This window comes from Gopherus flavomarginatus, chromosome 2, assembly GCF_025201925.1.
Source record: "Gopherus flavomarginatus isolate rGopFla2 chromosome 2, rGopFla2.mat.asm, whole genome shotgun sequence".
NCBI lineage: Eukaryota > Metazoa > Chordata > Testudines > Testudinidae > Gopherus > Gopherus flavomarginatus.
Genome location: NC_066618.1, coordinates 16,423,139 through 16,450,891, shown reverse-complemented (window position 1 = coordinate 16,450,891; position 27,753 = coordinate 16,423,139). Strand labels below are relative to the sequence as shown.

The 27,753-nt window shown below is 46.3% G+C and overlaps 1 protein-coding gene across 3 annotated transcripts in view; it reads left to right on the top strand.

The window, feature by feature from the left end:
• The first annotated feature begins 719 nt into the window (after positions 1–719).
• Positions 720–27,753, top strand: part of WDR86 (WD repeat domain 86) — a 41,519-nt gene continuing 14,485 nt past the window's right edge. For 2 of the 3 annotated variants that reach the window (XM_050941550.1, XM_050941552.1), the window contains exons 1-4: positions 720–1,349; positions 3,019–3,348; positions 10,655–10,796; positions 13,543–13,966. In XM_050941550.1, the coding sequence (XP_050797507.1) occupies positions 3,186–3,348; positions 10,655–10,796; positions 13,543–13,966 (729 nt within the window). In that variant the 5' untranslated portion in view covers positions 720–1,349; positions 3,019–3,185. The remainder of the gene's footprint in view (positions 1,350–3,018; positions 3,349–10,654; positions 10,797–13,542; positions 13,967–27,753) is intronic. The other variant, XM_050941551.1, reaches the window with a different exon arrangement.

The window sequence follows — 27,753 nt, the reverse complement described above, 5'->3', positions numbered from 1 at the left end:
CACAGAGACTAGGGACACTGTCCCATGACATAGTGCTGTGCACAAGCATGCTTATGCCAGCAAAATATATGTCACTCAGGGGTGTGTTTTGCACACCCCCGAGCAACAAAAGTTTTTCCGGCATAAGCGCTTGTGTAGACATGGCCTAAGACTAGCTCTTTGGTGCTGCAACGGGCTCTTTCTACATATTTATACAGTACCCTACACAATGGGCCATGATCTTAGTTGGGGCCTTTGGGCAGGGTGAAAAAAGAATGCTTCCTTATGTCACAGGGGTGTTGTGAGACAACTAGTGCATGTAAAAACCCTTCCGATTCCTAGGATGGAAAGTGTTAGGACACGTCCAGACTACCCGCCGTATCGACTGGTTAAAATCAATTGCTCGGGGATCTAGACGCGATATATCGATCCCCGAGAGCGCTTATATCGATTCCGGAACTCCATCAACCCCAACGGAGTTCCGGAATCGACAGGGAGAGCCGCGAACATCGATCCCACGCGGTGTGGATGGGTGAGTAATCCGATCTTAGATATTCGACTTCAGCTACGTTATTCACGTAGCTGAAGTTGCGTATCTAAGATCGATTTCCCCCCCGTAGTGTGGACCAGTCCTTAAGAGAAGTAAAAAAAAAAAAAAAAAAAAAAAAAAAGTCCTGTGATGAAGTCAACTTCCTCTAGGACCTGGCGGACGCCGGAGGAGTGGCGGTTTGGTCCCCTGCGCAGCTGATTGACGGACAAGCTGAGCTGTGACCCAGCACGTTAATGAGAAGCAGGGAGAAGGCGCTGGCAGGGGATGCAGAGGGAATGGGCTGGGGATGCCCGTAGGGACCTCGGCCAGTTCAGATGAAGCTCTTCAGACAGGCGCAGCTGAAGGGGGGCCAGGACCCGGACAAAAGGCAGCGTGGGCTGAACACGAAACCTCTTTAATCCGACCTCTCTGCAGCTCTGTTCCCTGCACTGCAGCAGCGCCCACAATGCCCGGGGCTACGATCATCCCCACGAGCATCTTCCCAGCAGGACCCACGCTTGGGAGAGTTTAGGCTTTAAGGGCTCGCTAGGCTGCCCCCCCGCCCCCCCCAGGCAGGGCAATGGATGAATTTTAGTCGGTGATTTGGTTGTTTTCTGGGTGCCCCCCGGACTTTCCCTGCCCCGCTCCCTTTGTGCGGGGAGAAAGTTCCTTGTTTCAAAGGACAAAACTTGCTGCTGCTGCTGCAGGGACGTGTCTCTGCCCCCTGCAGACGAGCCCGGGGACGCTTTGTTTTCTGGTCTTCTCCAGCAAGTGGGTGCCTCTGCCCCACAGACTCTGGGAAACAGGATCTTCCTCGCCCACCCTGGCGGGTTACAATGGGGTAAGAAACAGGGATTGGGGGTGAGCATGGGGGGCTTCCCCTGGGGATGGTGGCGAGGCAACACAGAGGTGGGGGGAGGTGTCCGGTATGGGGCTGGGGTAGAAGCACAGAGAAGGGAAGACTGGATGGCCTGGTAAGACATGGGGGCAGTACAGCAATGGGGGGGGGTGTCTCCTTTCCTGGGGAGTGTCAAAGGAAACAACATGAGGGGTCGTATGTGGGGGAGTCGGGCTGCACAATTTGAGGAGGGGTGTGTGCTTGGGGGCATTAGGAGCAAAACAGCCCTGGGCGGGGGGGGGGCAGCAGCTGGGGGTTAGCCCGTGGGCGGAGCACCTATGTGAGGGAGCAGCAGAGACAAAGGGGGAGTGCGAGTGTTAAGGAAGCAGCACAGACGTGGGGGGAGGGCACAGGGAAGGAGCACAGACGTGGGGGAGGGGGACGCTGCTGTCCTGGGGGGTGTCTGCTCAGGAAGGGAGGGGAGGCTGGCAGTGGTGGGGAACAGTCAGGTTGTGGCTCCTCTCTTGAGAGTGGGGAAGGGCAGGAGGGGATCAGCAGCCATGGGGGGGGCTGAGAGGGGGCTTCTCCTGGGAGGTGGGGGAGGGCAGAAGGAGAGCAGCACAGCCATAGGGGTGGGAGGATGAGCGCAGAGATGGGGGGTGGGGGTTTTCTCTCTCCTGGGGGCAGAAGGCGGCCTGGGGGGGTCTGAGCACAGAGATGGGCATGGGGGGGGGTCTCCTCTCTGATGGGAGGAGCCATTCGGGGTTTATCACCCTGTTTTGATTTTACACAGAGGTTGAGATATTTTGGGGGGTGGGGAAGGTAAGGCAATAACCCAGGGAAAGAGGGGAGAGCCCTTGCCTGGTTTCCTGCCCCCCCTCGGTGGGAAGGGCAGGCAGAAACCTGTGTGCTTGTACCGCAGAGGAGGGTCACCAAATAACAATAGTAGAACTGTACCACAGGGAGAAACCCTGCCCTGGCCCCTGCTCCTGGGCCAGGAGAGGAGGTGGTGTGGGCATTCTCACCGCTCTCTTTGCATATGACCCCTTTTCTAATGTGTCTATTCAGGTCTTGGCACAAAGGTGTGAGTAAGTGCTAAAGGCAGAGTTAGGGGTGCGAGAGAGCGGTGCTTAGAAAGGACAGGTTTTGTGGGGCCAGGGTGAGGGTCACTGGGCTGACATCATGTCCAGTCAGTTCAGTTTGATAATACTGCATTGGCATGACAAGCTACGCATGTTTTGCAAACTGTAAAAAAGACTTGACCTCTGTCAGGACTGGGCTTTATGCTGCTTTAAGGTGTTAATCCCCTGTGTCTAGTCAGACCTGGTTTTAGCCCTTTCAAGGATACATTACCTCTGGGATAGTCAGGACACCAGATTATTGGCAGTATAGCCAGCCAGAGGGAGCAGTGGGAGCTGCCAGTGCTCTTCACTGCAGAAAATCAAGCCCTTTCTTAGAACCAGAATAAAGTGTGTGTGGCAAGGTGGCAACATAGATTCAGCCCCGTGCCCTATAGCAGTGAGAATTGCTGCATTTCCCGTATTTACTCATAAAAGGACAGGGATTGGTTAGTTTCATATGTCCTGGCCAGGGGAGGGGAAAAGGGTAACTATCCATGCTAAGGATCAGTTAGTGTTGTGTGGCCTGTTCTGTGACCTGTGCACTTTTGCAGGGGACTAGGCTAGCCTGATGGTTTCTCAGGGCCATAGTGATGGCTGAAGTTGGTCTCTGGGAGCCCGCTGCAGGCTCATACTCCCTTCCTAGAGTGATGTGGAGCCAGTGAGTCAACCCCTGTCTGGGTCCTCTGCCTTTGCTGGGGCCTGTGCTGAGGCCAGCAGGATGGGGAGCAGTGGCTCGGCACTGAAGGTCTGTACAGATCACCGAGGAGGCATCAACTGGCTCAGTCTGAGCCCAGACGGGCAGCACCTGCTGACGGGCAGTGAAGATGGCACTGCACGTCTCTGGAGCACTTCAGATAGCCAGTGCCATGGCCATTTCCAAGGTACAGTATGTGTCCCTTTTCTCCAGGCTCTGAGTCCAAGTACAGTTTATTCTAAGGTATGGTACAAACTTGACACAGCATGATCTATCCTCCAGTCTCTGGAGCAGGTTGAGTGGCCAAATATCATGCTTAAGAATCAATAAGAGTAATATTAACTAGAAGCTCCTTCATCCCAAAGCAAGTTTCAAACATTCGCGCACAGAGGAATCCCTTTGCCTCTCAAGTAGAACACAGCAATTTAACTTCTGCTTCCTTACTGCAGTCCTCCGCATCTAACCCAAGTGTAATTGTCGTTTTTTTAGTTTTTCACTTTTATTCAGAACTTCTTGACCTTACAGTTGAGAAACAGGCCTCAGTGAACAATGGGATTTTTTTCAGTAGAACAAAACATCCCCATGTGTCTAATGAAAACTTCTAGGCTTTTTTCTTCTGAAATTGTTTTTACCTGTTTAATGAGATTTACATCTTCCTACACAATCCCTAGACTTACCTCAAAATGATTGAAGAATGCAGAAACCCTGCAGGACGGGATTGTGAATTGAAATCTTGAATTTCCAGTGTTAAAGCTGCCCTTTAGATAACTTCCTGCATACCACTTTAGGATTATAATTTTTTAATTCACTCAGTAACTGTTGGGTATATTCACAACCAGGTCTACTTACTGCTAGGGTTTGTGGCTCTACTCACACATAATCTCCCTTAAGTATGTTGGCTAGTTTCCATTCTACGTGAAACAGTTTATCATATTTAATGAAAAAAATCATATGGATTTAGTGTTGTGAAAGTCACCATATTGACAGCCCTCTGCCAACAGAACAAACACCACTGCAAGCTTCCCCCACGATATAACCAAGATGCCTCAACCTCACCCATCAGTGAAGCCTCATCTGCAATGAGGTTTTTGTGAATTATTTACTGTTACTCTAGTACATGATGGTCAAAGCACTATTTACTCCTGAGGGAATTCTGCACCAAAACATTAAAAATTCTGTGAAAAATATTTCAAAATTCTGCATATCTTCTTAGTCAAAATAACACTATATAATAACTCCAGTTTCAATTATTTTGTTAATTTATTTCAAAATACCTGTCAGCAAGTATATCTGTAACAATATAGACAACAAAAAAGATTCAGGAAATGTTTTTGACAGATTCCTTAATAGGCATATTAATACAGAACTTTGAGTAATAATTCATTTAAACTACAATAAAGAAACATATTTCTGGAGCCCTGCTTGGATACAAAAATGTGTATCTGCATCTGATCTGTAATCTGCAAATGTTGTCTGAGGATACCTGCTGATATCAGCCGATTTGCATGGCTCTACTTGCTGTGGTCGGGATGAGGCTCTGAGGCACCCCGCCTCCGGAGCCAGGTCATGGAGAGCCACGTGGGCAGCTGTGGGGAGCCGTCATGGACCCTCCACCTGCCCTTGGCCAGGCAGGGAGCTGGGGGATGGGGACTGGCTGGGGGCTGCTCTCAGTCTCTCCTCTGCACTACAGGCAGGTGGAGATTCTGCTGTGGCTCCCTACGGCTCCCCGGCTGGGTTGAGGAGAGCTGCTTTGGCAGCTGTGGGGTGTCTGGGTCCCTCCACTTGCCCTGGCCAGAGGATCTGGGGGCCAGGGAAACAGGCCAGGGGCTGCTTGGGTCCCCCACCCATGGCAGGTGGAGGGTCCGCCGCGACTCCCCACAGCTGCCAGCGTGGCTCTCCCTGACCCGGGTCCGGCCAGTAGCGGGTAGCTCTCGGAGCCACAGCTTGGCCATGATAAGAGCCAGCTGTTGGGAATCACGGTGGACCCTCCATCTGCCCTGGGCGAGGGGCCTGAGCAGCCCCCAGTCCGTGTCCCTGCACCCCAGGCGCCCCGCCCAGGGCAGGTGGAGAGTCCGTACCACGGTTCCTCACAGCTGCCTGCCTGGCTCTTCCCATCAGAGTCCTGCTCGGATACAAAATTTGTATCTGCATCCGAGCGGCTATCTGCAAAATGGTCCACGGATATAAAGCGGATACCAGTGGATTTGCAGGGATCTATTTATTTTCTGCACCTCTCAGAAACAGTGCAAAAGCTTTTGGGAGTCGAGATAACAGAGGAGCTGAGGGAGAGGGAAGTAATTGTTGGGAAGCAGCCCGGGAGTAAACCTGGAGGGTTGTTGGGTGTGGGTGGGAGAAGTGTGGAACAGTTGTTTTTTGGGAGAGGTTGTTAGGGAGTTGGGGAGCCTCCCCCATGCAGTCCCTGGCTAACCCCTAGCCTCTCCCATTCAGTCAGGCACATCTGCCTCTGTCCCCATGTGTTCCTGCACCTCCACTCAGCCACCTGTTCTCTGCCATCCCCATGTGGCCCTGCACTCCCACTCCCATTCAGCCTGTGACTCAATGCTATCACCCACTAGCTCCTGTGCTCCCACCCCAGTCTGTCCCCCCCACTAGCCCTTGTGAACCCTAGTGTATGTGACCCCCCCCCCACAGAAGCCACATGTGCCCTGCTCTGTCCATCCTTCACATGTCCTGTGTCTCCTCATGTGTCCCCACAGGCAGGGCGCTGTGAGGAAAGCAGCCTCTTCTGCCCATGAGTCAGCTGTCCTCTTCTGGTACCACAGTAGCCCCTGATGGGTGAAAAGTGTAATTGCAGCGCCTCCCCTGCAGAATCTATTTTCTGCAAGGTGAGGTGGGGGGGAATCTGCAGGGGACATGAATTTTGCATGTGTACAGTGGTGCAGAATTCCTCCAGGAGTAACTATTGTAGATAGCGATGAAGTGATTCAGTCACCGGCTTGTCTAGATCAGTGGTTTTCAAACTTTTTTTCTGGTGACCCAGTTGAAGAAAATTGTTGATGTCTATGACCCAATGGAGTTTGGGGATGTGGGGTTTGGGGTGTGGGAGAGGGCTCAGGGCTGGGGCAGAGGGCTGGGGTGTGGGGCCAGGAATGAGGGGTTCAGGGTGTGGGAGGGGGCTCTGGGTTGGGGCAGGGGGTTAGGGTGCAGGGGTCAGGGCTCTGCGTGCAGTCTCTGGGGTTGGGCTGGGATGAGGGGTTTGGGGTGAAGGAGGGGGCTTTGGGTTTGGGGGGGCTCAGAGATATGGGGTAGGGGTGTGGGGTTGGGGTGTAGGCTTACCTCTGGTGGCTCCTGGTCAGCGGCACAGCTGGGGTACAGAGGCAGGCTTCCTATGTGTCCTGGCACTGCTGACTGTGCTGTGCCCCGGAAGCAGCCAGCAGCAGGTCTGCCTCCTAGGCGGAGGTGCGCAAATGGCTCCGCGTGGCTGTCGCCCGCAGGCACTGCCTCCACCTCCCTTCCTCCCAGCTCCCCATAGGCCAGGAACCACTAGTTTTTACTGGCCGGGTACCAGAGTCCCTGGGTGCTGAGGAAGGCGACCCAGTGCCTCGCATTCCACGAGCCAGTATTGGGTCTTGACCTGAAGTTTGAAAACCACTGGTCTAGATCTGCTCAGAGCAGAATTATATAGATTGGTGATAAAGATGCTGGTGGATGTCTACACTAACACTCCCAAATTTGCTAGCAATGGTGGAAGGTTTTCACAAAACCTAAGCATAGGTACAAGGGTTCATAGTATAGATCAGATGGCCTGATTCTTGACCAGTGTGTTGAGTCTGCTTATAAGGGGGACAAATTTTGCTGGTTTTTTTTTTTTTGGTTGCACATTACAGTCCCTGGGTAATTGGACTGAGGCCTTCAAGCTCGCTTTTCATTGGCTGTTGATAACAACTTTTGGTCACATGACCTAGGTTGGAATTGAACCAGCAGCTGGAAGAGTGCTGTATCATATTACTAATCTCCAGAGCCATCTTTTATTTACTCAAAATGCATCTTAGTTTACCTTTGCTAGTGATACCATCTGGAAGGCCTCTTACTTTCTGGAAGTCAGCCACGTATTCATTTTTTTGCAAAGAATATGCTGTAGTTGACAAGATGTGTAATATGCTGTCAGATTAACAATAAACAAATTCTTGTGCACGGCATGGTCTACAGTTAGTCTGACAGTATATTGCGTGTGTCCCTCTTCTAGATAAGTATTTGACTAAGAGCCTAGATTAGCTACAGCATTTGTTGGATTCCAGAAAGTAGGATGTCCAGGTGCTACTGCTGTTAATGTGAATCAGTTTTGCTATATTTTTGAAAGGCTTGAGAGGATTGCAGTAAGACTGGGCAAAAATGGATTAAAATTAAAGAATGACAAATGTAACAGCACAAGTCAGAGTGGAACCCTTCATTAGTCAAAGAATTCTATATCAGACTGGCACCTCAGGACTCTGGACTGCAGTGACATCTAATTGACCATCTTTAGTCACTTGTTTTAAGTCACATGTTTTTGATGCTGACAGTTAACTATGTCTACTTGCCTCATTTTACCATCTGCTCTCCTCCTGATCCTTACCTCTACCCTTTCCCATTTCCCTCTTCTGCATAACTCTCCCTACTCTACTGCTCCTTCCTCTATATCTTTGTTCCTTCCTCTTTCCCTCTAACTTCTTCTACTTGTCATGTTCTACCTCTTCTCCCTCAAGGCCGGCTTTAGGCTGATTTGCCCGATTCCCAGGAATCAGGCCCTGTGCCTAAGAGGGCCCCGCGCCATAGGCACCTTTTTAATTTTTATTTTTTTTTTACTTACCCCGGGTCCCTGGCTGCGGTCTGCTCTGGGGTCTTCCGTGGTCCTGCTCCCTTGACCAAAGCGCAGGTGGGAGCGCGGCAAGCCCCGGGGCCCTGCTCTCCCAGCTGGAGCTCCGGCCAGAGCTCGGCAAGCCCCGCGGCCCCGGCTGGAGCTCTGGCTGGAGCATGGCAAGCCTCGCGGCCCTGGCTGGAGCTCCGCTCTCCTGGCTGGAGCTCTGGGCCCTTTAAATAGCCTCCAGAGCCCTGGGATAGTGAGGGGCTCCGGGGGCTATTTAACGGGCCAGGGCTCCAGCTGCCTCTGCCACCTCGGTCCTTTAAATAGCCGCCGGAGCCCCGCTATCCCCATGCGTTCCTCAGGGCTCCTGTGGCTATTTAAAAGGTCCAGGGCGGGGTAGAAGCTGGGGAGCCCTGGGCCCTTTAAATTGTCCCCAAAGCCCTGGGATAGCAGGGGACTTGGGGGCTATTTAAAGCGCTGGGGCTCCAGCTGCCTCTGCTGCACCCTCTGCCCTGCCCACACCAGCCCTGCCCCCCCCTGCCTGCAGCCAGCTCTGCACCCCGTGTCCACAGCCAGCCCCTGCCAAACCCCCTGCCCTGTCTCCAGTCAACCCCTGACACACACCCCTGCTGCCTTGCCCAAAGCCAGCCAGCCCCACACATACTGCTGCCCGCACCAGCCCTGCACACCCTGCCCTGTCTCCAGCCAACCCCTGCTGCACCCCCCTGCCTGAAGCCAGCCAGCCAGTGTCACACTCCTCTGTCTCCAACCCTGCCAGCCCCTGCTGCACCCCCCTGCAACCCTGCCTGAAGCCAGCCCGCCCCACACACCCCCTATCTCCAACCAGCCCCGCACCCCTTGCCCTGCCTGCAGCCAGACCCTACCTCCAGTCAGCCCCTGCCCTGCCTCCAACCAGCCCCATGTCCACTGCTGCCCTGCAGTTCCAGGGCAGTAACCCTGCACACCTGCTTCAAAGACGGGGGCAGGGAGCAGCTGGGACCCACACGTGCACACCCCCAGGGAGTGGTGGGGACCCACACATGTGAAACAGCAGTCATTAATAACCAATCAACAGCATATATGATGCAATGTACATAATATATAATTTTATTATTTATATAGTTATGAAAAGTAAATAATACACGAAAGAAACGAAAGGCTTTTTTTTCCACTTTTTTTTTTTAAGTTATCCCTGCCAGGGCCCCACTGAAAATGTTCGAATTGGGCCCCGCACTTCCTAAAGCCAGCCCTGTTCTCCACCCCGCCCCCCCCAGGGGGGGGCAAAAAACCTCAAACAAACCCCAGAGCTACCTGGAATAATAATATTCATCAGTTGTATTATAACAGCTCCTAGAAGCCCCTGCTGAGATTGGAGTTCCATTGTGCTAGGCACTGTACAGCCGCATAGTAAGAGATGTTACCCCAAGAGTAAGCAATATAAACAGATGAAACGAAGCGGGAGTGGGAGGTGGGATAAAGTGTTATCCCCCTATTTTACAGATGGGGAACCAAGGCCCAGAGAGGAGATGTGACAAGGCCAAATTGGAAGGCTTATGGCAGAGCTGGTGGGAACTGAACCTTGAACTCATGAGTTACAGTAAAATACACTTAATGGTACAATCAAGTAACAACTCAACCTAAGTGTTGTAACCCTTGTCCTCCTTGCCTCTATTCCCACACTTCTGTCTGAGTGTAAACTCTTTAGGGCAGGGACCATGTCTATTTTTAATCTGACTGTAAAGCCTAGTACTCTCTGATCACTTTATAAATAGTAATGACAATGCCTTTATTCTTTCTCTCTACTTTATTTGCTTAAAGAGGTACTCCTGCCATTAAAAGCATATTTAGTATTTCTCCTTGTTATTAGATATAATAGGGGGCATACAGCTGATTTACTTTACATCACTCATGTTCTTTTAGTTGCTTGCATTTCACTCATATTGGACTATTTAAATTAGATTGGTAACTAAACTTTCCAATTAGTCTTTTGTATTTCAGGATTTCCTGCACTAGCCCAGTGCTGCTGTTTGTCTAAAAACACAGAGGGTAGTGTTGAAATACACTTTTTTCACCAAATTAAAATAGAGCAGAGAAAAGACACGTATTTATATAGTGAACCAAATTCCTTACTCCTTTGAACTCAATTGATTTCAGTTGAGTTACACCAAGGATGAATTTGGCTCATTGCTTCCATAATACCCTTTAAAACAACAAGAAGCTCAGTCATGGGCCTTAATCTGGTTGACAGTAATCCCTTGAAATGGCCCACCATACCTCTGTTCAGTGGTCCTGGAACAATTTTTGTAGTGGGGAAATGCGGAAACCATTTATTTGGGTTGTTACTACTTCAAGCCTGGGGGTGTGGCAGCACTCTCAGCACCTCTAGTTCCCGCACCTTTGCCTCTGTTTAATTTATTCCTCATATCAGTGAAGCAGTAAAACAAAGATGCAGTTCATGCTTTCAAAATTAAAAGTGCCGTGTTTTCCATGAGCTCCTGCTTGTGATGAACTCGGTTGTGGATTTTAAAACTACAGCCTCAAAAGTATTACGGTCTGGGGTTTTGGATCAGGCCAATTTCAAACTAGGTTTGTTTTTTTTAATTAAACTAAAGAGAGCATGTCACAGCTTTCCAGATCTGTTATGTTTGCAACATGCTGAATATTTTTTATCTCCATCATTTGTTCCTAGGACATGAAAGCTACATCACCTTTTGCCACTTAGAAAATGAGGTTGCATTCACATGTAGTGCAGATCACACAATTAGAAAGTGGGACGTGATGACAGGCCAGTGTCTGGCCATTTACCGAGGGCACACATCAATTGTCAACAGGTTGGTAATACAGATTCTTCATTTAAGAGGATCATTCCATTGTGCTTCTGTAACTTGACCACAGATAAATGGTCTGCAGTGCTGTTGTAGCCCTGTGGGTCCCAGGATGTTGGAGAGACAAAACGGGTGAGGTAATATCTTTCGTGGGACCTGAGGACGAGCTATGTGTAGCTCGAAAGCTTCTCTCTCTCTCTCTGTCTCTCTCTCTCTCCAACTGATGTTGGTCCAACAAAAGATATTACCTGACCCACCTTGTCTCTCTACAAATAAATTGTCTTTTTACCAGTAATCTCCATTATGCAACTAAATGGGTTGTGTAAATCTTTGACTCTCTGCTACTCATGTTCTTTGCTGTAATGATGAGTTATCCTAGCAACAGCGCTGACACAGCTATAGACTGGAGATGGGAGAACAGCAAAAGGCTCACAGCATGGTGAATCTGCCACTGGAAATGGAATTCTAGAAGAAATTGTTCAGCTGAAGGCAGATGCCTGTGATAAATAGATTTTAAAAGCAGCACGTCAGCCATTCTTGTTAGCAAAAAGGACATAGTCCTATTTGAATGATTTATTCCTTATTGTTAAAACTAAGTTTAAAGCTACCCTGTGACTTCTTACTGATCTTGCATAAAGAAAACCAAATACACACATGTAACAGAATCTGTAAACAGATAGGAGGAGAGAGCTCAAATACTGAGTCAGCCAGTTTTCATGACATCTTCAATTAAAGGAACACCAAAACATTGCCCATTTTAGATGGCTGTCTTCACAGCCTGAAAGGTGCCAAAGGGCCATGTCTGGGTTGTGAGTTCAATCCTTGAGGGGACCATTTAGGGATTTGAGGACTGGTCCTGCTTTGAGCAGGGGGTTGGACTAGATGATCTCCTGAGGTCCCTTCCAACCCTAATATTCTATGATTCTATGATCCTCCCCACCCTGCCCTGTCTCTAATTTGGATGTTTGGCTTCTGGATCTAAGTGGACCAGCTGCTCTTTCTCATTAAGGTGAAGGTGCTATTAAGTGCTGTGTAGAACTTTATGGGCTGCATGCTGCTCTTTGATCAGATCTTCTGTAGTCCAGTGGATGGAGTGCTGGACTGGGTGTCTGATCTTACGTCTGTCACCGACTCCCTTTGAGAGTTTAAGGAAGTCACTTAACCTCTCTCTGCTTCAGTTTCTCTGGCTATGTCTACACTACAGCTTTTGTCAGCATAATTTATGTTGCTCAGGGGTGTGAATAAACCACCCTCCCCAGTGACATAAATTAGACCAACATAAGCGCTGGTGTGGACAGCACTGCGTCGATGGCAGAGCTTCTCCTGCCAGTATAGGTAGCAGCCACTCGCTGGGGCTGAAGTAGTTAAGCCGTTGAGAGAACTCTCTCCTGTCTGCTTAGAGCAGCTACATTAGAGAGCTTACAGCAGCGCAGCTGTAGTGCACGACTCTCTAGTGTTGCCGTAGCCTCTGTCTGTAAAATTGGGATAATGATGATTATCCTCTCTTTGTGAGATCCTTGGCTAGGTATTTATTTAAATGTCATTTTTAACCTGCGTGTTTGTCAGACCGTTGTGTGATAATTGGTTTTAGGAACCATCATTTGTGGTTCAACTTCTTGGAAACTAAATGTCTGATTAGTTTAATTGCTGTTATTGTTGGCTATTGTCTTAGGCCAGCATTTGGACAACTAAATAGCCATAATGAAAAATGAGCTGCTAAATAACAAGTTTAAAAAAGCAACTCATAACTAATGAATAACACAGGGTAGCGCTGCTGGTCAAGGTTATTTTTTAGAGGGTGCCCAAAATTAGTCAATTTTAGGTGCCTAAATAAGTTACATGACTTCAAAATGCTGAAGCAGGCTTTGTTTTGGCTTGGGTTTTAGGGGGGGGATGGAGGAGAGGGAAAGGAAGGATAGCATGTGATTATGTATAATGCATATGCATCAGGGCCAAATTATTTTGCACAAGCAACCTTAATTCTGGCATTTCCTGACTTCTGAGTGTTTATGTTTGCAACTTTAACATTCTTTTTATGTAGTTTTTTTACACGTAATTCATATAGTTAATGAAAACATCAGCAATTAAATGAGGATAAAAATTGTTAAAGGATTAAACTCTCATTCTTCAGGGTATAAATATTCCCTAACTAGCTGGGATTAGGAAGAAACTTCTTTTATGGGCAAGTTATTCCATATGTAATTGTCCACTATGGGATTTTTTGTATCTTCCTCTGAAACATCTGGTGTTAGCCACTTTTGAAGACAGGATAGCAGATTAGATGGACCTCTGATCTGGTTTGGCAAGTCTTATGATCCTGGGACACTGATAATGGAAGATTATCAGAAATCTAGATACTTCCTGCAGGTTCAGTGGGGAATTGGAGTTGCTTGCTAGCAACATGGTGTGCTAAACTGGAAGGGAAATATTAAGAAGAAGAGAATCAAATGCCAAAGGCCAAAACCTCGATGAACCCTGAATGGAGTAGTCTTCTGCCTTGCAATGTGCCTGTTTTCATTTGTAACTGGGTAAGGCTCTGAAGGACTGTGTCATGTCCTTGCGTGTGGCAATGAGGTGCTCACACTGATATATTAAATATATCTGATGGTTGAACAATTATTTGAGGGACAGTTGCTTCTAGTACTTCATTGCACTCTTGGTACAGTACCCTTTATGCAGTCACTGGTGGCGAGGGGGGCGGAAGTTAAAGCACAAAGCAACAATGTGTATACTAGTTGTTTATTTTTAACAGGATCCTGGTTGCCAAAGACTATCTATTTAGCGGCTCCTATGACAGGACAGCTCGGTGCTGGAGTGTGGAGAAGGAGAAACAAATCCAGGAATTCCGGGGCCATCGGAACTGTGTTCTGACTTTGGCTCACTACTCCTCCCGGGATGTTCTTGATGAGTCAGAGGAGGAGCAGCAGAAACTGAACAGAGACTTCCTGGTGACAGGAAGCACAGACTGCACTGTTAAGGTCTGGTGGGTGTCGAGTGGGCGTTGCTACCAGACTCTGCTAGGGCACACGGGGGCTGTTTTATGCCTTATACTTGATGCTCCAAACAGGGAGTTATTTTCTGGCAGCACAGATTATACCATCCGAACATGGAATATTGTGACCGGCGAGCAGTTAAAAGTGTTCAAAGAGCATCAAGGATCGGTTATCTGTCTAGAGGTAAGAACCAGTATGTTTCATACTGCCACCTGGAGGTGGGTATCCACATCATACCATTTTTGGCCAAGAACTGAATAGGCCACGGGGACTGAGCCACCTTTTTCTACTCAGAAGAGGTTTCTCTGAGACAGTGTACAGAAATGACATGCAGGAAACCTGCCCAATTGTTGCCTCATCCATAGCTAAAAAGCTTCAGTACTGACAAGCTATAAAACAAGATGTTTCAGTGAGCACGACTAAGAAGCACAAGCTTTAGTCTCAGACCACAAAGTAGCCAGAAACTGGTGTTTGGGATAAAAAGCCAGGTAGAAGCAAGGCAGGCATTCCAGCTGGAACAGCTGCAGAGAAGGGCTAGTTGGACGATCAAGGGAATGGGTAACCTATCTTATGAGAGGAGACTAAAAGAGCTTGGCTTGTTTAGCTCTACAAAATGAAGGCTCAGAGGGGATATGATTGCTTTCTGGATACCTCAGAGGGATAAATACAAGGGAGGATGAAGAGCTATTTAAGCTAAAGGACAAAGTTAGCACAAGAACAAATGGGTATAAACTGGCCATGAATAAATTTAGGCTAGAAATTAGAAGAAGGTTTGTAAACATCAGAGGAGTGAGGTTCTGGAACAGCCTTCAATACGAGTAATAGTGGCAATCAGCCTAACTGGCTGATAAATTTATGAATGGGATTATATGACAGGGTTGGCTCCAGTAGCAGGCAGCTGGATTTGATGACCCAGGAAGTCCCCTCCAATCTTAGGTTTCTATGAAAGAGAACAGGGAGCTTTTTATCAGATCCATTTTTAACTCTTAGTGTAATATTTTTGTTTAGCAAATGGGGTGAGAGCAAATTTTAACTTGGGGGAGATGGGTCTGTCTCTGGCCAGGCTTTAAAATATAAATAGTAATGGAAACAATGGCATTCTGTAACCTTGAAACAACTCCTCTTCCACAAAAGCTGTTCTGTCTTTCCTATGGCTTTCCAGTAGCTTCTGTATGGCTAAGGGCGAAGCAGGTCTAATTTTCCTGGATCTGTTAGCTAGATCCTCTCTGAGCCCGGAATTCATGTGAGTTAGAATCATAGAATGTCAGGGTTGGAAGAGACCTCAGGAGGTCATCTAGTCCAACTCCCTGCTCAAAGAAGGACCAACAACAGTTAAATCATCCCAGCCAGGGCTTTGTCAAGCCGGGCCTTAAAAACCTCTAAGGATGAAGATCCCACTACCTCCCTAGGTAACCCATTCCAGTGCTTCACCACCCTCCTACTGAAATAGTTTTTCGTAATATTTAACCTAGACCTCCCTCACTGCAACTTGAGACCATTGCTTCTTGTTCTGTCATCTGCCACCACTGAGAACAGCCTAGCTCCTTCCTCTTTGAAACCCCCCTTCAGGTAGCTGAAGGCTGCTATCAAATCCACCCTCACTCTTCTCTTTTGCAGACTAAATAATCCCAGTTCCCTCAGCTTCTCCTCGTAGGTCATGTGCTCAAGCCCCCTGATCATTTTTGTTGGTCTCTGCTGGACTCCCTCCAATTTGTCCACATCCTTTCTGTAGTCATAGGCAGTGAGTTATGTCGGCCTATGGTGCCCGTGCTCCACCCACGTTTGGGCTTATATTTTCAGAGCTGTCCCGTTCATAGGAAGGACTGGGGCAACTGCCCCAGGCCCATGCTTTGGGGAGGCCCGTGCTTCAGGGGGGCGCAGGGTCCAGGGTGGCCTGCGGGGTTAGTGGAGGGCCTGGCGCTGGTAGCAGCATGCGACCTGGCCCCAGCCCCACCTCTTCCTGCCACTGCTCCGCCCCGCCCCCATTCCACCGAGCCCCTACCCCAGCCTCTTCCAGGCTTCCGTCCCCTCCCCGAGCAACTCTGGACCCTACCCTCCAGCGTATCTACCTTCCCCCCAGCTTAATGTCATCCACAAACTTGCTGAGGGTGCAATCTATCCCCTCATCCAGATCATTAATGAAGATATTGAACAAAACCGGCCCCAGGATTGACCCCTGGGGCACTCCGCTTGATACCAGCTGCCAACTAGACATCGAGCCATTGATCACTACCTGTTGAGCCCGATGATCTAGCCAGCTTTCTGTCAACCTTATAGTCCATTCATCCAATCCATACTACTTTAACTTGCTGGCAAGAATACTGTGGGAGACCGTATCAAAAGCTTTGCTAAAGCCAAAGTATGTCATGTCCACCGCTTTCCCCATAATCCACAGAGCCTGTTATCTCAACATAGAAGGCAGTGAGGTTGGTCAGGCATGACTTGCCCTTGCTGAATCCATGCTGACTGTTCCTGATCACCTTCCTCTCCTCCAAGTGCTTCAAAGTGGATTCCTTGAGGACCTGCTCCATGATCTTTCCAGAGACTGAGGTGAGGCTGACCAGTCTGTAGTTCCCTGGATTTTCCTTTCCTTTTTTAAAGATGGGCACTATATTTGCATTTTTTTCTAATCGCCCAGGACCTCCTCTGATCACCATGAGGTTTCAATGATAATGGCCAATGGCTCTGCAATCACATCAGCCAACTCCTTCTGCACCCTTGGATGCTTTAGATCCGGACCCATGGACTTGTGCATGTCCAGCTTTTCTAAATAGTCCTTAACCTGTTCTTTCACCTCTGAGGGCTGCTCACCTCCACCACCTACTATGCTGCCCAGTGCAGCAGTCTGGGAGCTGACCTTGTCTGTGAAGACCGAGGTAAAAAAAGCATTGAGTACTTCAGCTTTTTCCACGTCATTTGTCACTAGGTTTCCTCCCCCATTCATTAAGGGTCCCAAACTTTCCATGACCACCTTCTTGTTGTTAACATACCTGTAGAAACCCATGTTACCCTTCACATCCCTTGCTAGCTGCAACTCCAATTGTGTGCTTTGGTCTTCCTGATTACACTCCTGCACACTAGAGCAATATCTTTATACTCCTCCTTAGTCATCTGTCAAAGTTTCCACTTCTTGTAAGCTTCCTTTTTGTGTTTTAAGCTCACCGAAGATTTCTCTGTTAAGCCAGCCTGGTCGCTTGCCATATTTGCTATTCTTTCTGCATGTCGGAATGGTTTGCCCTCAATAAGGCTTCTTTAAAATACAGCCAACTCTCTTGGTCTCCTTTCCCCCTCATATTATGATCGCCATATTTGGGGTCGGGAAGGAATTTTCCTCCAGGGCGGATTGGCAGGGGCCCTGGAGGTTTTTCGCCTTCCCCTGCAGCGTGGGGCACAGGTCGCTTGCTGGTGGATTCTCTGCAGCTTGAGGTCTTCAAACCAATTTTGAAGATTTCAATAACTCGGTCCTGGGTTAGGGGTTGTTATAAAATTGGATGGGTGGGGTTCTGTGGCCTGCCTTGTGCAGGAGGTCAGACTAGATGATCATATTGGTCCCTTCTGACCTATGAGTCTATGAGTCTATTAGCCTCCCAGGGGATCCTGCCCATCAGTTTCCTGAGGGAGTCAAAGTCTGCTTTTCTCAAGTCCAGGGTCCATATTCTGCTGCTCTCCTTTCTTCCTTTTGTCAGGATCTTGAACTTGACCATCTCATGGTCACTGCTGCCCAGGTTGCCATCCACTTCTACTTCTGCTACCAATTCTTCCCTGTTTGTGAGCATCAGGTCAATAGGAGCATGGCCCCTAGTTGGTTCCTCCAGCACTTGCACCCGGAATTTGTCCCCAGCACGCTCCAAAAACTTCTGGCTTGTCTGTGAACTGCTGTATTGCTCTCCCAGCAGATGTCAGGGTGATTGAAGTCCCCATGAGAACTAGGGCCTGTGATCTGGAAACTTCTGTTAGTTATCTGAAGACAGCCTTGTCTACCTCCACCTCTTGGTCTGGTGGTCTATAGCAGACACCCACCACAATATCACCCTTGTTGCTCTCGCTTCTAAACTTAACCCAAAGATAACAGGCTTTTCTCTAGTTTCATCCTGGAGCTCTGAGCAATAACACTGCCCTCTTACATACACTGCAACTCCTCCACCTTTTCTCCCGTACCTGTCCTTCCTGAACAGTTTATACCCATCCATGACAGTACTCCAGTCATGTGAGTTACCCCACCAAGTCTCTGTTATTCCAATCACATCATAGCTCCTTGACTGCCAGGACTTCCAATTCTTCCTGCTTGTTTCCCAGGCTTCTTGCGTTCGTGTACAGGTCCCTAAAATAACTAGCCAATTGCCCTACTTTCTCAGTATGAATCAGGAGGGCTCCCCTGGTCCACCCTTCTTCTTGTTTCCTTCCGGTATCCCACTTCCCCACTTAGCTCAAGGTTTAGGTTACCACACTCTATCAAACCTAGTTTAAAGCCATCCTCACTAGGTTAGCAAGCCTGCCTGCGAAGATGCTCTTCCCTCTCTTCGTTAGGTGGATCCCATCTCTTCCTAGCAATCCTTCGACCATGGAATGTTGTTCCAGGAAGAAGAATCCAAAGCCCTCTCTCTGACACCACCTGCTTAGCTATGCATTTACCTCCACAATTCGATGGTCCCTACCTGGGCCTTATCCTTCAACAGGGAGGATGGATGAGAACATGACTTATGCCTCAAACTCCTTTATCCTTCTTTCCAGAGCTACGTAGTCTGCAATGACCTGCTCAAGGTCATTCTTGGCAGTATCATTGGTGTGCATGTGGAGATGTAGGAAGGGATAGCGGTCCGAGGCCATGATCACACTGATAGATGAAAACCAGGAAATGGTAAAGGAGAAAAGACATGGTGTAGCTTTTAGCAAAATCCTATTTCATTTATACCTCTTGCTGTCTATATTTCACTGTTTCTATGGCAAATTCCACTCCCCCACCCCCACCCCGGCTGCGAAATGGCAGAGCTGGGGGACATCTGGCATGAGGAGACTTGGATAAAATTGCTCCTCTCTTCCGAGTGTGTAGTTGAGATAACAGGTAATTTTAAAGAGGATATTTTTAGAAATTCCATGCTCTGGTGGCCGTAACTTCAGGGATTTCAAGCCCAAAAGGTTTTAAATAGATGTATTATGTTAGCTTCCAGGGGAAAACACATGCAGTCAACGCTCTTCTTGTTTACTGGTGTGTAAAATGACTGCTGCTCCTTTGCAGGGGAAAAATATATTAGTAGCAGTTTAATAAGTGTTGCCATTGTTTTGTAAAGAAAATAGTTGCTGCTAGTTTCTACAGGCCAAAAAGCCTACTGTAATATGGGAATTTTAGTGTCCCTCTGTCTTAGAGGGAAAATTTAAAGCTGAATTATGGAACCACCAAATAACCTCTGTTTTGTTTGGATACATTTTTTGGGTTGTTTCTCTGCTCCCTCTGTGCTGCTATTACAGTAGCATGTTTTGAGGATGCTCTAGTAGCCAGTTACTGCTCTTAAAGGTATCATCAGAAGGCAAAAATAAGCAGAGAAAATAAAATGATTCTAAAATGTAACATATGCTTAATTCCTGCTTCAGACCCCATAAGAAGTAGGGTAAATTTCTGGCCCTGTTTCTGTCAATGGGATTTAGGCCATTGACTTCAGTGGAGCCAGGTTTTCACCCTACCGCTCTTTAAGAAACCTACTTTTCCTGAGTCTTGTTCTCAAAAGTAACTAAACTGCTTTTGCTGAAACTTTGCAAAAATCTGTGGCCTGAGGCAGAAACCAAGCCTGGAAAATATCAGTCCAAATGGTTAAAGTTCGGCAAGGTTGTAAGCAAATGAAAATGGACTGTAATGAAAAATGTTAGGTAGTTTTAACTATAGGCAGCGCTACATGCATAGGCCCTGCCTTAGAATACCGTAAATCAGTGGAGTCAGATCTCTTCAATCTGAGGGCCAGACATATTGTTTCAGAAAGAGCAGAGGGGTCACAGTGAGTAGTTCGGGGCTGATTTTTCTGTCTTGTTTCCTTTGCATTTTTCTGGTGGTGAAAAGGGAGCAGAAACCACCTGCAAGTTTCTCCTGGTGTATGGGGGACAGTGTCTGGTGGGAATACAGCTGGGATACCCTGTCTTTATACTTCATTTCCTGTGGCTCCAGGTTCAAAAGACATATTGGGAGGAGTGGGGACAGTGAAGTGGCAGGACTGGGCTGTGTTCTGGATTTCCTCAGTTGGCATGTGGTCTCTTGAGTATCCCTGCCAGCTGGCACAAGCTAAAGTAGCCTCCAGGCTGTTCTGGGGGTAGAATCAGGGAGCCGTGAGTGGTGGTTGGTTCTTAGGTTTTCTCCCTGCCCCCCGCTTCCCCCCTTTCTTGGGCTATCCTTTGCTAGGTGCTCCCATTGAATTAGGCAGAGCCAGTCAAGATTCCAACCTGCTCCCTCTGAGACTTCCATTGCCTGTTACCTAACCAGGTTGTGGAGCAGCTAGAGCTACTCACTCTTTCCTCTCCCTGCAATGCAACAAACAACCAGTGTGGCGGCTGCATCAGGGAAGGTACAGCAGCTGCTTGGAGACCGCTGGGGAGGATGTAGCGATGCAGTTGATTCAGACCTATGCATTTAAAAATGTCAGGGCATGGCTAAGGGAAAATTTTCCATTCATAACCAAATACATGCTTTCCTTACCACAACCGTTTGGACAACCTTCCCTAAATATACACAGTACCTCTTAACCTGAGAATTTCCAAGGTGTTCTACCAACTGTCCCCAGAGATTGCTTCATCTGCTACTGATGTACAGCCTCTGGGGGTATTTGTCAAAATGACTCTGCAAGAGGAGGTTGCTCTGGTGGGGGAGTGGCATTAATGTGAAAGAAAGCATAAAGTCAAATAAAGTAAAAATTAGAGGTGTCCAGTGTTTAAAAAAATTGCACGGTTAAACAATAATAGAATACCATTTATTTAAATATTTTTGGGTGTTTTCTACATTTTCAAATATATTGATTTTAATTAACACAGAATACAAAGTGTGCAGTGCTCACTTTATATTTATATTTGATTTCAAGTTTCTGCATCAGAATGTTGCTCTTTTAAGACTTCAAAAAGCATGCTCCACACCTCATCCCTCCCAGATTTGAAAGGCACTTCAGGTTCTTAAACCTTGGATCTAGTGCTGTAGCTATCTTTAGAAATCTTACATAGGTACCTTATTTGTGTTTTGTCAAATCTGTAGTGAAAGTGTTCTTAAAATGAACAACATGTGCTGGGTCATCATCCGAGACTGCGATAACATGAAATATATGGCAGAATGCAAGTAAAATAGAACAGGAGACATGCAGTTCTCCCCCAAGATGTCCAGTCACAAACTTACTTAATGCGTTATTTTTTTTAACAAGCATCATCAGCATGAAAGCATGTCCTCTGGAATGGTGGCCGAAGCATGAAGGGGCATATGAATATTTAGCATATCTGGCACGTAAATATCTTGTAGTGTTGGCTACAAAAGTACCATGCAAATGCCTGTTCTCACTTTCTGGTGACATTGTAAATAAGAAGAAGGCAGTACTATCTCCTGTAAATGTAAACAAACTTGTTTTTCTGAGCAATTGGCTAAACAAGAAATAGGACTGTGTGGACTTGTAGGCTCTAAAGTTTTACGCTGTTTTTTATTTTTGAGTGCAGTTATGTAACAAAAAAAATCTACCTTTGTAAGTTGCACTTTCATGACAAAGGGATTGCACTACAATACTTGTATGAGATGAATTAAAAATACTGTTTCTTTTGTTTATCATTTTTACAGTGCAAATATTTGTAATTAAAATAATATACACTTTGATTTCAATTACAACACAGAATACAGTGTATATGGAAAATGTAGGAAAAAATCCAAAATATTTCATAAATTTCAATTGTATTCTATTGTTTAACCATGTGATTAAAACTGTAGTTAATTTGTGATTTATTTTTTTAAGTTAATCACGTGAGTTAATTGTGATTAATTGACAGCCCAGATAAAAATCTTAAATGAAACAAACTGTGCCATAGGATATCTATGGATAGAAAAATTCCATACTTGACTAGAAACAGTATAGCAGTAGGAATATACTACTGAGTGCCTGACCAGGATGGTATCCGTGACTGTGAAATGCCAAGGGAGGTTAGAGAGGCTACAAAAGCAGAAATTACAATAATAATGGGTGACTTCAACTATCCTCGCCTCAGGACATGATGCAGATAAAATTTCTAGACACAATAAATGAGTGTTTCTTGGTGCAGCTAGTTCTGGAACCCACAAAGGGAGAGGCAATTCTTGATTTACACCTAAATGGAGCACAGGATCTGATCCGTATAGCTGAACTGCTCGGTAATAGTGACCGTAATGTAATTAAATTTAATATCTTTGGAGAGGTGATAATACAAAAAAAACCTGTCATGGTAACATTTAATTTTAAAAAGGGAAACTACACAAAAACGAATATGCTTGTTATATGGAAATTAAAAGGTGTTGCCACAAGGTTTAAATGCCTGCAGGCAGCGTGCTGGACTACTTAAAAAACCCTAATAGAGGCTCAGATTAAATGTATACCACAAATCAGAAAAGACAGTAAGAGGACCAAAAGAATGCCACCTGGCTTTTATAAAGGGAAATCATGCCTCACCAATCTCCTAGAATTCTTTGAGGGGGTCAACAAGCATGTGAACAAGGGTGATCCAGTTGATATACTGTACTTGGATTTTCAGAAAGTGTGTGACAAAGTTCTTCACCAAAGTCTCATAAGGAAACTAAGTTGTTGCGGGCCAACAGGGAAGGTCTTTTCATGGATCAGTAACTGTCTGAAAGATGATAAACTAAGGGTAGGAATAAATGGTCAATTTTCACAATGCAGAGGAGTAAACAGTGGGGTTTCCCAAGGATCTGTACTGGGACTTGTGCTGGTCAGTATATTCTCTAATGATCGGGAAAAGGGGGTGAACAGTGAGGTGGCAAAGTTTGCAGATGATACAGAACCAGTCAAGATAGTTAAGTCCAAAGCAGACTGTGAAGAGTTACAGGTGGATCTCAAAACTGGGTGACTGGGCAAGAAAATGGCAGATAAAATTCAATGTTGATAAGGACAAAGTAATGCACAATGGAGAAAAAATAATTCCAACTACAGTAATATATAACATAAAAATGATGGGTTAGCTTTTACCATGCGAGGAAGATCTTGGAGTCACTGTGGATAGTTCTTTGAAACCTTCAGCTCAATGTGCAGCGGGGGCCAAAAGGGCTAACAGTAGGGCAGGAACTATTAGGAAAGAGATAGATAACAAGATGGAAAATATCAAAATACTGCTATAAAAATCCATGGTGAGCCCACACCTGCAATGCTGTGTCCAATTCTGATTGCCTCATCTCAAAAAGGATATAGTAGAACTGGAAAAGGTTGAGAGAAGGGCCACAAAAACGATCAAGGATATGGAATGGCTTTTGTCTGAGGAGAGACTAAAAAGATTAGGTTTGTTCAGCTTAGAAAATAGATAACCGGGGCAGGGGCTGGGGAGGAGGAGGAGTCTATAAAATCATGAATGGTGTGGAGAAAGTGAACAGAGAAGTATTATTTACCCTTTCTCATAATATGCAAACCAAGGGTCACCCAATGAAATTAATAGGCAGCAGGTTTAATACAAACAAGAGGAAATATTTTTTCACACAGTTAGCTGGTGGAACTCATGTCCATGGATGTTGTGATGGCCAAAAGTATAGCTGGGTTAGAAAAAGAACTAGACAAGTTCATTGCTGATAGGTCTATTAATGGCTATTAGCCAAGATGGTCAGGGATTCAACCCCATGCTTGAGGTGACCCTAAACTTCCGGCTGACAGAAACCAGAACTGGAAGATGGGTGGATCAGTTCAAAATTGCCCTGTTGTGTACACTCTCCCTGAAGCTTTGATGCTGGCTACTGTTGGAGATGGGATACTGGGCTAGATAGACCATTGGGTCTGACCAGTATGGCATCTCCTATGTTCTTATGAGGAACATAGGTTAGTAGAATGAAGTTATCCAGTTTGGGATTTAGTTTGGAAGCCAAAGGAAACATTCCTACTGTGGTGTAAAGTGCAACATGACCTAAAACAGGCAGGGGCTTAGCTCTGGGTCTCCCAAAATACGGCACCTTTAGTAGGACAAGTCACCTTAAAGATGTATTGAATTTTAGTACTCAGGGGATGGAGCAGTGCCACCTACTAAATTGTCACTTGCACTCCATTTCCTGATGCAGTGTGATCACAAGAGGAGGAACAACTTGTCCTGTTGTTCCAGTTGTTAACTGGATTTGAAATGTTCTTAAATCTCGTAATTTGCCTCAGTATTTATTTTATAACTAGTCAGGTGATGCACATATAAATCTGTGTAGTGTACTTTTGTACAGTACCTGAGGGGTACTAGAGAAGCGTAGTTTCAGCACCCATCCAACAGATCAAGCTGCAGTGGAGGCGTTGGTCTGTTTGTTTGTTTTCTGAGAATCCAGCCAGCATAACAACTATGGTCTTATTGTCAGAAAACAACCTCTTGTCTGCAGATTTTTTTTTGCTCATTAAAATGAATGTGGTTGGAATAGGATCTTGAACGGCCAGCTCAGCTGAAAGCTCGTATAGTTGGTCCTCAGGAACTGGTCCCATTAGTGATTCTGTACTTAGCAAGCTCAATTTAAATGAGTCTCCTGCTGAAAAGTTGTGGGAATGCAGCCCAGTGATGTGGTGAGTAAGCAGATAATTGGGAATCTGGTATGCGAAGAGACACAGGAGTGGCTGGGAATGTGCATGGATGCACTGACACCAATAATGTTTGTCCAGATCTGATTGAAGGGCTGAGAAGTGAACTTGTTCTCCTTGGCTGAAAAGAAACTGCTGAGCGTCAGTTCATTTGCAAATTTGACACCATCCACTCAGGATTAAACCAAGGCCTTGGCTACACTGGTGCTTTACAGCGCTGCAACTTTCTCACTCAGGAGTGTGAAAAAAACACCCCCCTGAGCACTGCAAGATACCGTGCTGTAAAGTGCTAGTGTAAACAGTGCCACAGCGCTGGGAGCGCGGCTCCCAGCGCTGCAAGCTAAACCCCATCAGGATGTGGAGTACGTGCAGCGCTGGGAGAGCTCTCCCCCAGCGCTGGCGCTGCGACCACACTCGCACTTCAAAGCGTAGCCATACCCATAGACTCTGAATGGCTTGCCAACTACAAAACCAGTTTCTCCTTCCTTGGTGTTCACACCTTAACTGCTAGAAGAGGGTCTCATCCTCCCTGATTGAACTAACCTCATTATCTCCAGACTGATTCTGGCCTGCATATTTATACCTGCCTCTGGAAATTTCCATTACAACCGTCTGACAAAGTGGGTATTCACTCACGAAAGCTCATGCTCCAATACGTCTGTTGGTCTGTAAGGTGCCACGGGACTCTGTTGCTTTTTACAGATCCAGACGAACACGGCTACCCCTCTGATATCTGGCAGAGATGTACCCGTGAGAGGAAAGTGCATGTCTATGAGCCTTGGCATAAGTACCAGCCAGGCAGTTGTATTGCAGATATTTTTGGCCGTCATACAAAGAGAAGGGAAATTTTGAGCTGCTGTGCATGTTCAGATCCACCAGACTGCTGAGCATTAAGCCATTACTGGCCACTTCAGTCTTGAGAGCTGCCTGGATGGGAACATTGCTATTCATGTAGTGTTTGTATTAAAGTAGTGTTTTAGAGGCCCAACCAAGAGCAGAGCCACTCAGAAGATGACCTCACCATAGCTAAAGCGGTAACAATTTTACCATTATGATCTGTTTTGCTCCTGCCCTAATTTTGCTAGTGCTAAACTGGTCTGCCTGAAATTTCTCATGCAATAGCATATCTCAAATGGTGTGGCCTGAATGATCAGATTTGTTCTATTCTTCTGTAGTAGGTGAGAGCTAATGTTTCAGCTGGCACAGAGTGCAGAGGAGAAGCCTCTCAGCAATGGGGCTAGTGAACAGGTCGGCGTTCTGGGCAGCTATACAGTGATAGCCACTCCATATAATTCATTTCTAAATAAGGCTTTAAAACCAGGCAGCTGGTTGCCATCTCCTTTTTTTAGCTAATTAGCTTTCAGATGTTTAGCCCCTTTGAATTAGGCACTTCAGGGTCTACTTTTCTCATTGATATTGGATCTGCAAATCTCAGCTGGTGCTCTCTATCTATTAGAAGTTTCCGTGGTTTGCCATGCTTTTCCCCGACAGGAGCTCTCTTGGGAAATCGGCCAAAGTGATCAAAGCTTCTCCAAAGTCAGCCAAGGAAAGTACTGCTCTGAGGATATCACTGCTTCTCCAGGCCAGTGGCAGATTAGAATTTGTAATTGTATCTTCTGATCACTTATAAATCAGGAGTTGACAGACCTGGGTATATTTAAAAAAGCTGTTGGGTAAAGTTTTTGGTTTTTTCCCCTCCCTCACCTAAATCACGGAAAATTAATTTGCACTCTTGTCAGCATAAGGCATCTGTATCTTTGTAATGAAACAAATAAAATTAAAAATGATAATATTTGACATTTTGTAGTGAGGACCTAATTTAGGATTTTGCGTACTTGATAGTCTATATCATACAATGCATATCTCAAGCCTGAGATTGCAGTCATTTTTCTATTTCATTAGCCAAATTAATTTTTTAGGGGATTGCCTAAAGTATTTTATTTCATATTTTATACTCTGTGAACTAATAAAACAAATGGGTGAGGCCTTACTAAACTAGAAAGTTCATTAGCGTGACCGGACAGCAAGTGTGAAAAGTCGGGATGGGGGTGGGAGGTAATAGGTGCCTATATAAGAAAAAGCCCCAAATATCAAGACTGTCCCTATAAACTAGGGACATCTGGTCACCCTAATGTTCACTCTCTTTGGTCTGTATAGTTTGTTTTTGTATGTAAATAGATTTTGCTTTAATAAAGGAACAGGATTGGATAAGTCAAGAGTTGGTAATGATATATGGAATCTTTCACATCTAGGAAGAATTGTCTAGTGGTTAGGGCACTAGCCTGAGACTTGAGACCCACGTTCAATTCCCTGCTTCACTATAAACTTCCTGTATGATCTTGGGCATATCTCATTTTTCTTCCCTAATTCCCCATCTGTAAAATGGGTGTATTATTAATTCCTTGCCTCGCAGGACTGTTGAGAGACACTCAGATAGTAAAGGGATGGGCGCCACACAAGTACAAGAGGTGGATCTAGGTTATAATGGGATGTATCCCCAGGGTGAAGCCTGGAAGTTGTTGGAACCGCTGTGCTCCCCTAACTATTCAACTGGGTTGGCCTCTCCCCCTGCTCTGCTGGCGAGACACAGCCAGTCCTTCTGGGCCCTGTTATCACTCAAAATGACAGCAGGTGGCAACACACACCCCACTAAGTCACCTGAGTACTTTAACTTAGCCACTTATGGACCAACAATGGAGGCACCAGCCAATTTCACAGATCTCCATCACTGCACTCCTGTTGGAGCATAAACACAGAATTAGACCATCTTGCACTGTACAGGTATCTGTACAGTGCAAACTCATTAATTAGTCTGTTCCCCTCTCGCTGTGGGGAAGATATGCCCCAGCCTTTGTTAACAGAGCTAAGATTTCCAAATGCTTCACTCAAAAATACTCCAGTTAAGATAAAACATAGAACAGGTTTATTAACTATAGAAAGATAGATTTTAAATGCTTATAAGTGATAGCAAACAGATCAAAGCAGGTTACCTAGGAAATCAAACAATCACACTCTAAGTCTCATGCAAACTGGATAGGATTTGAATCAGCAATATCTCACCCTGGATTGCAGAGTCTTGATGTGCAGGCTGCATCTGCTTTTCAGCCTGAGTTCCCCTCCCCCTTTCATAGTCCTTTGTCTTCCATAGGTTCTTTCAGGTGTTGAGTTGTGGGGCAGTGAAGAGAAATCAAGATGTCGCTCCCTGTCTTTTATAGTTTCTTC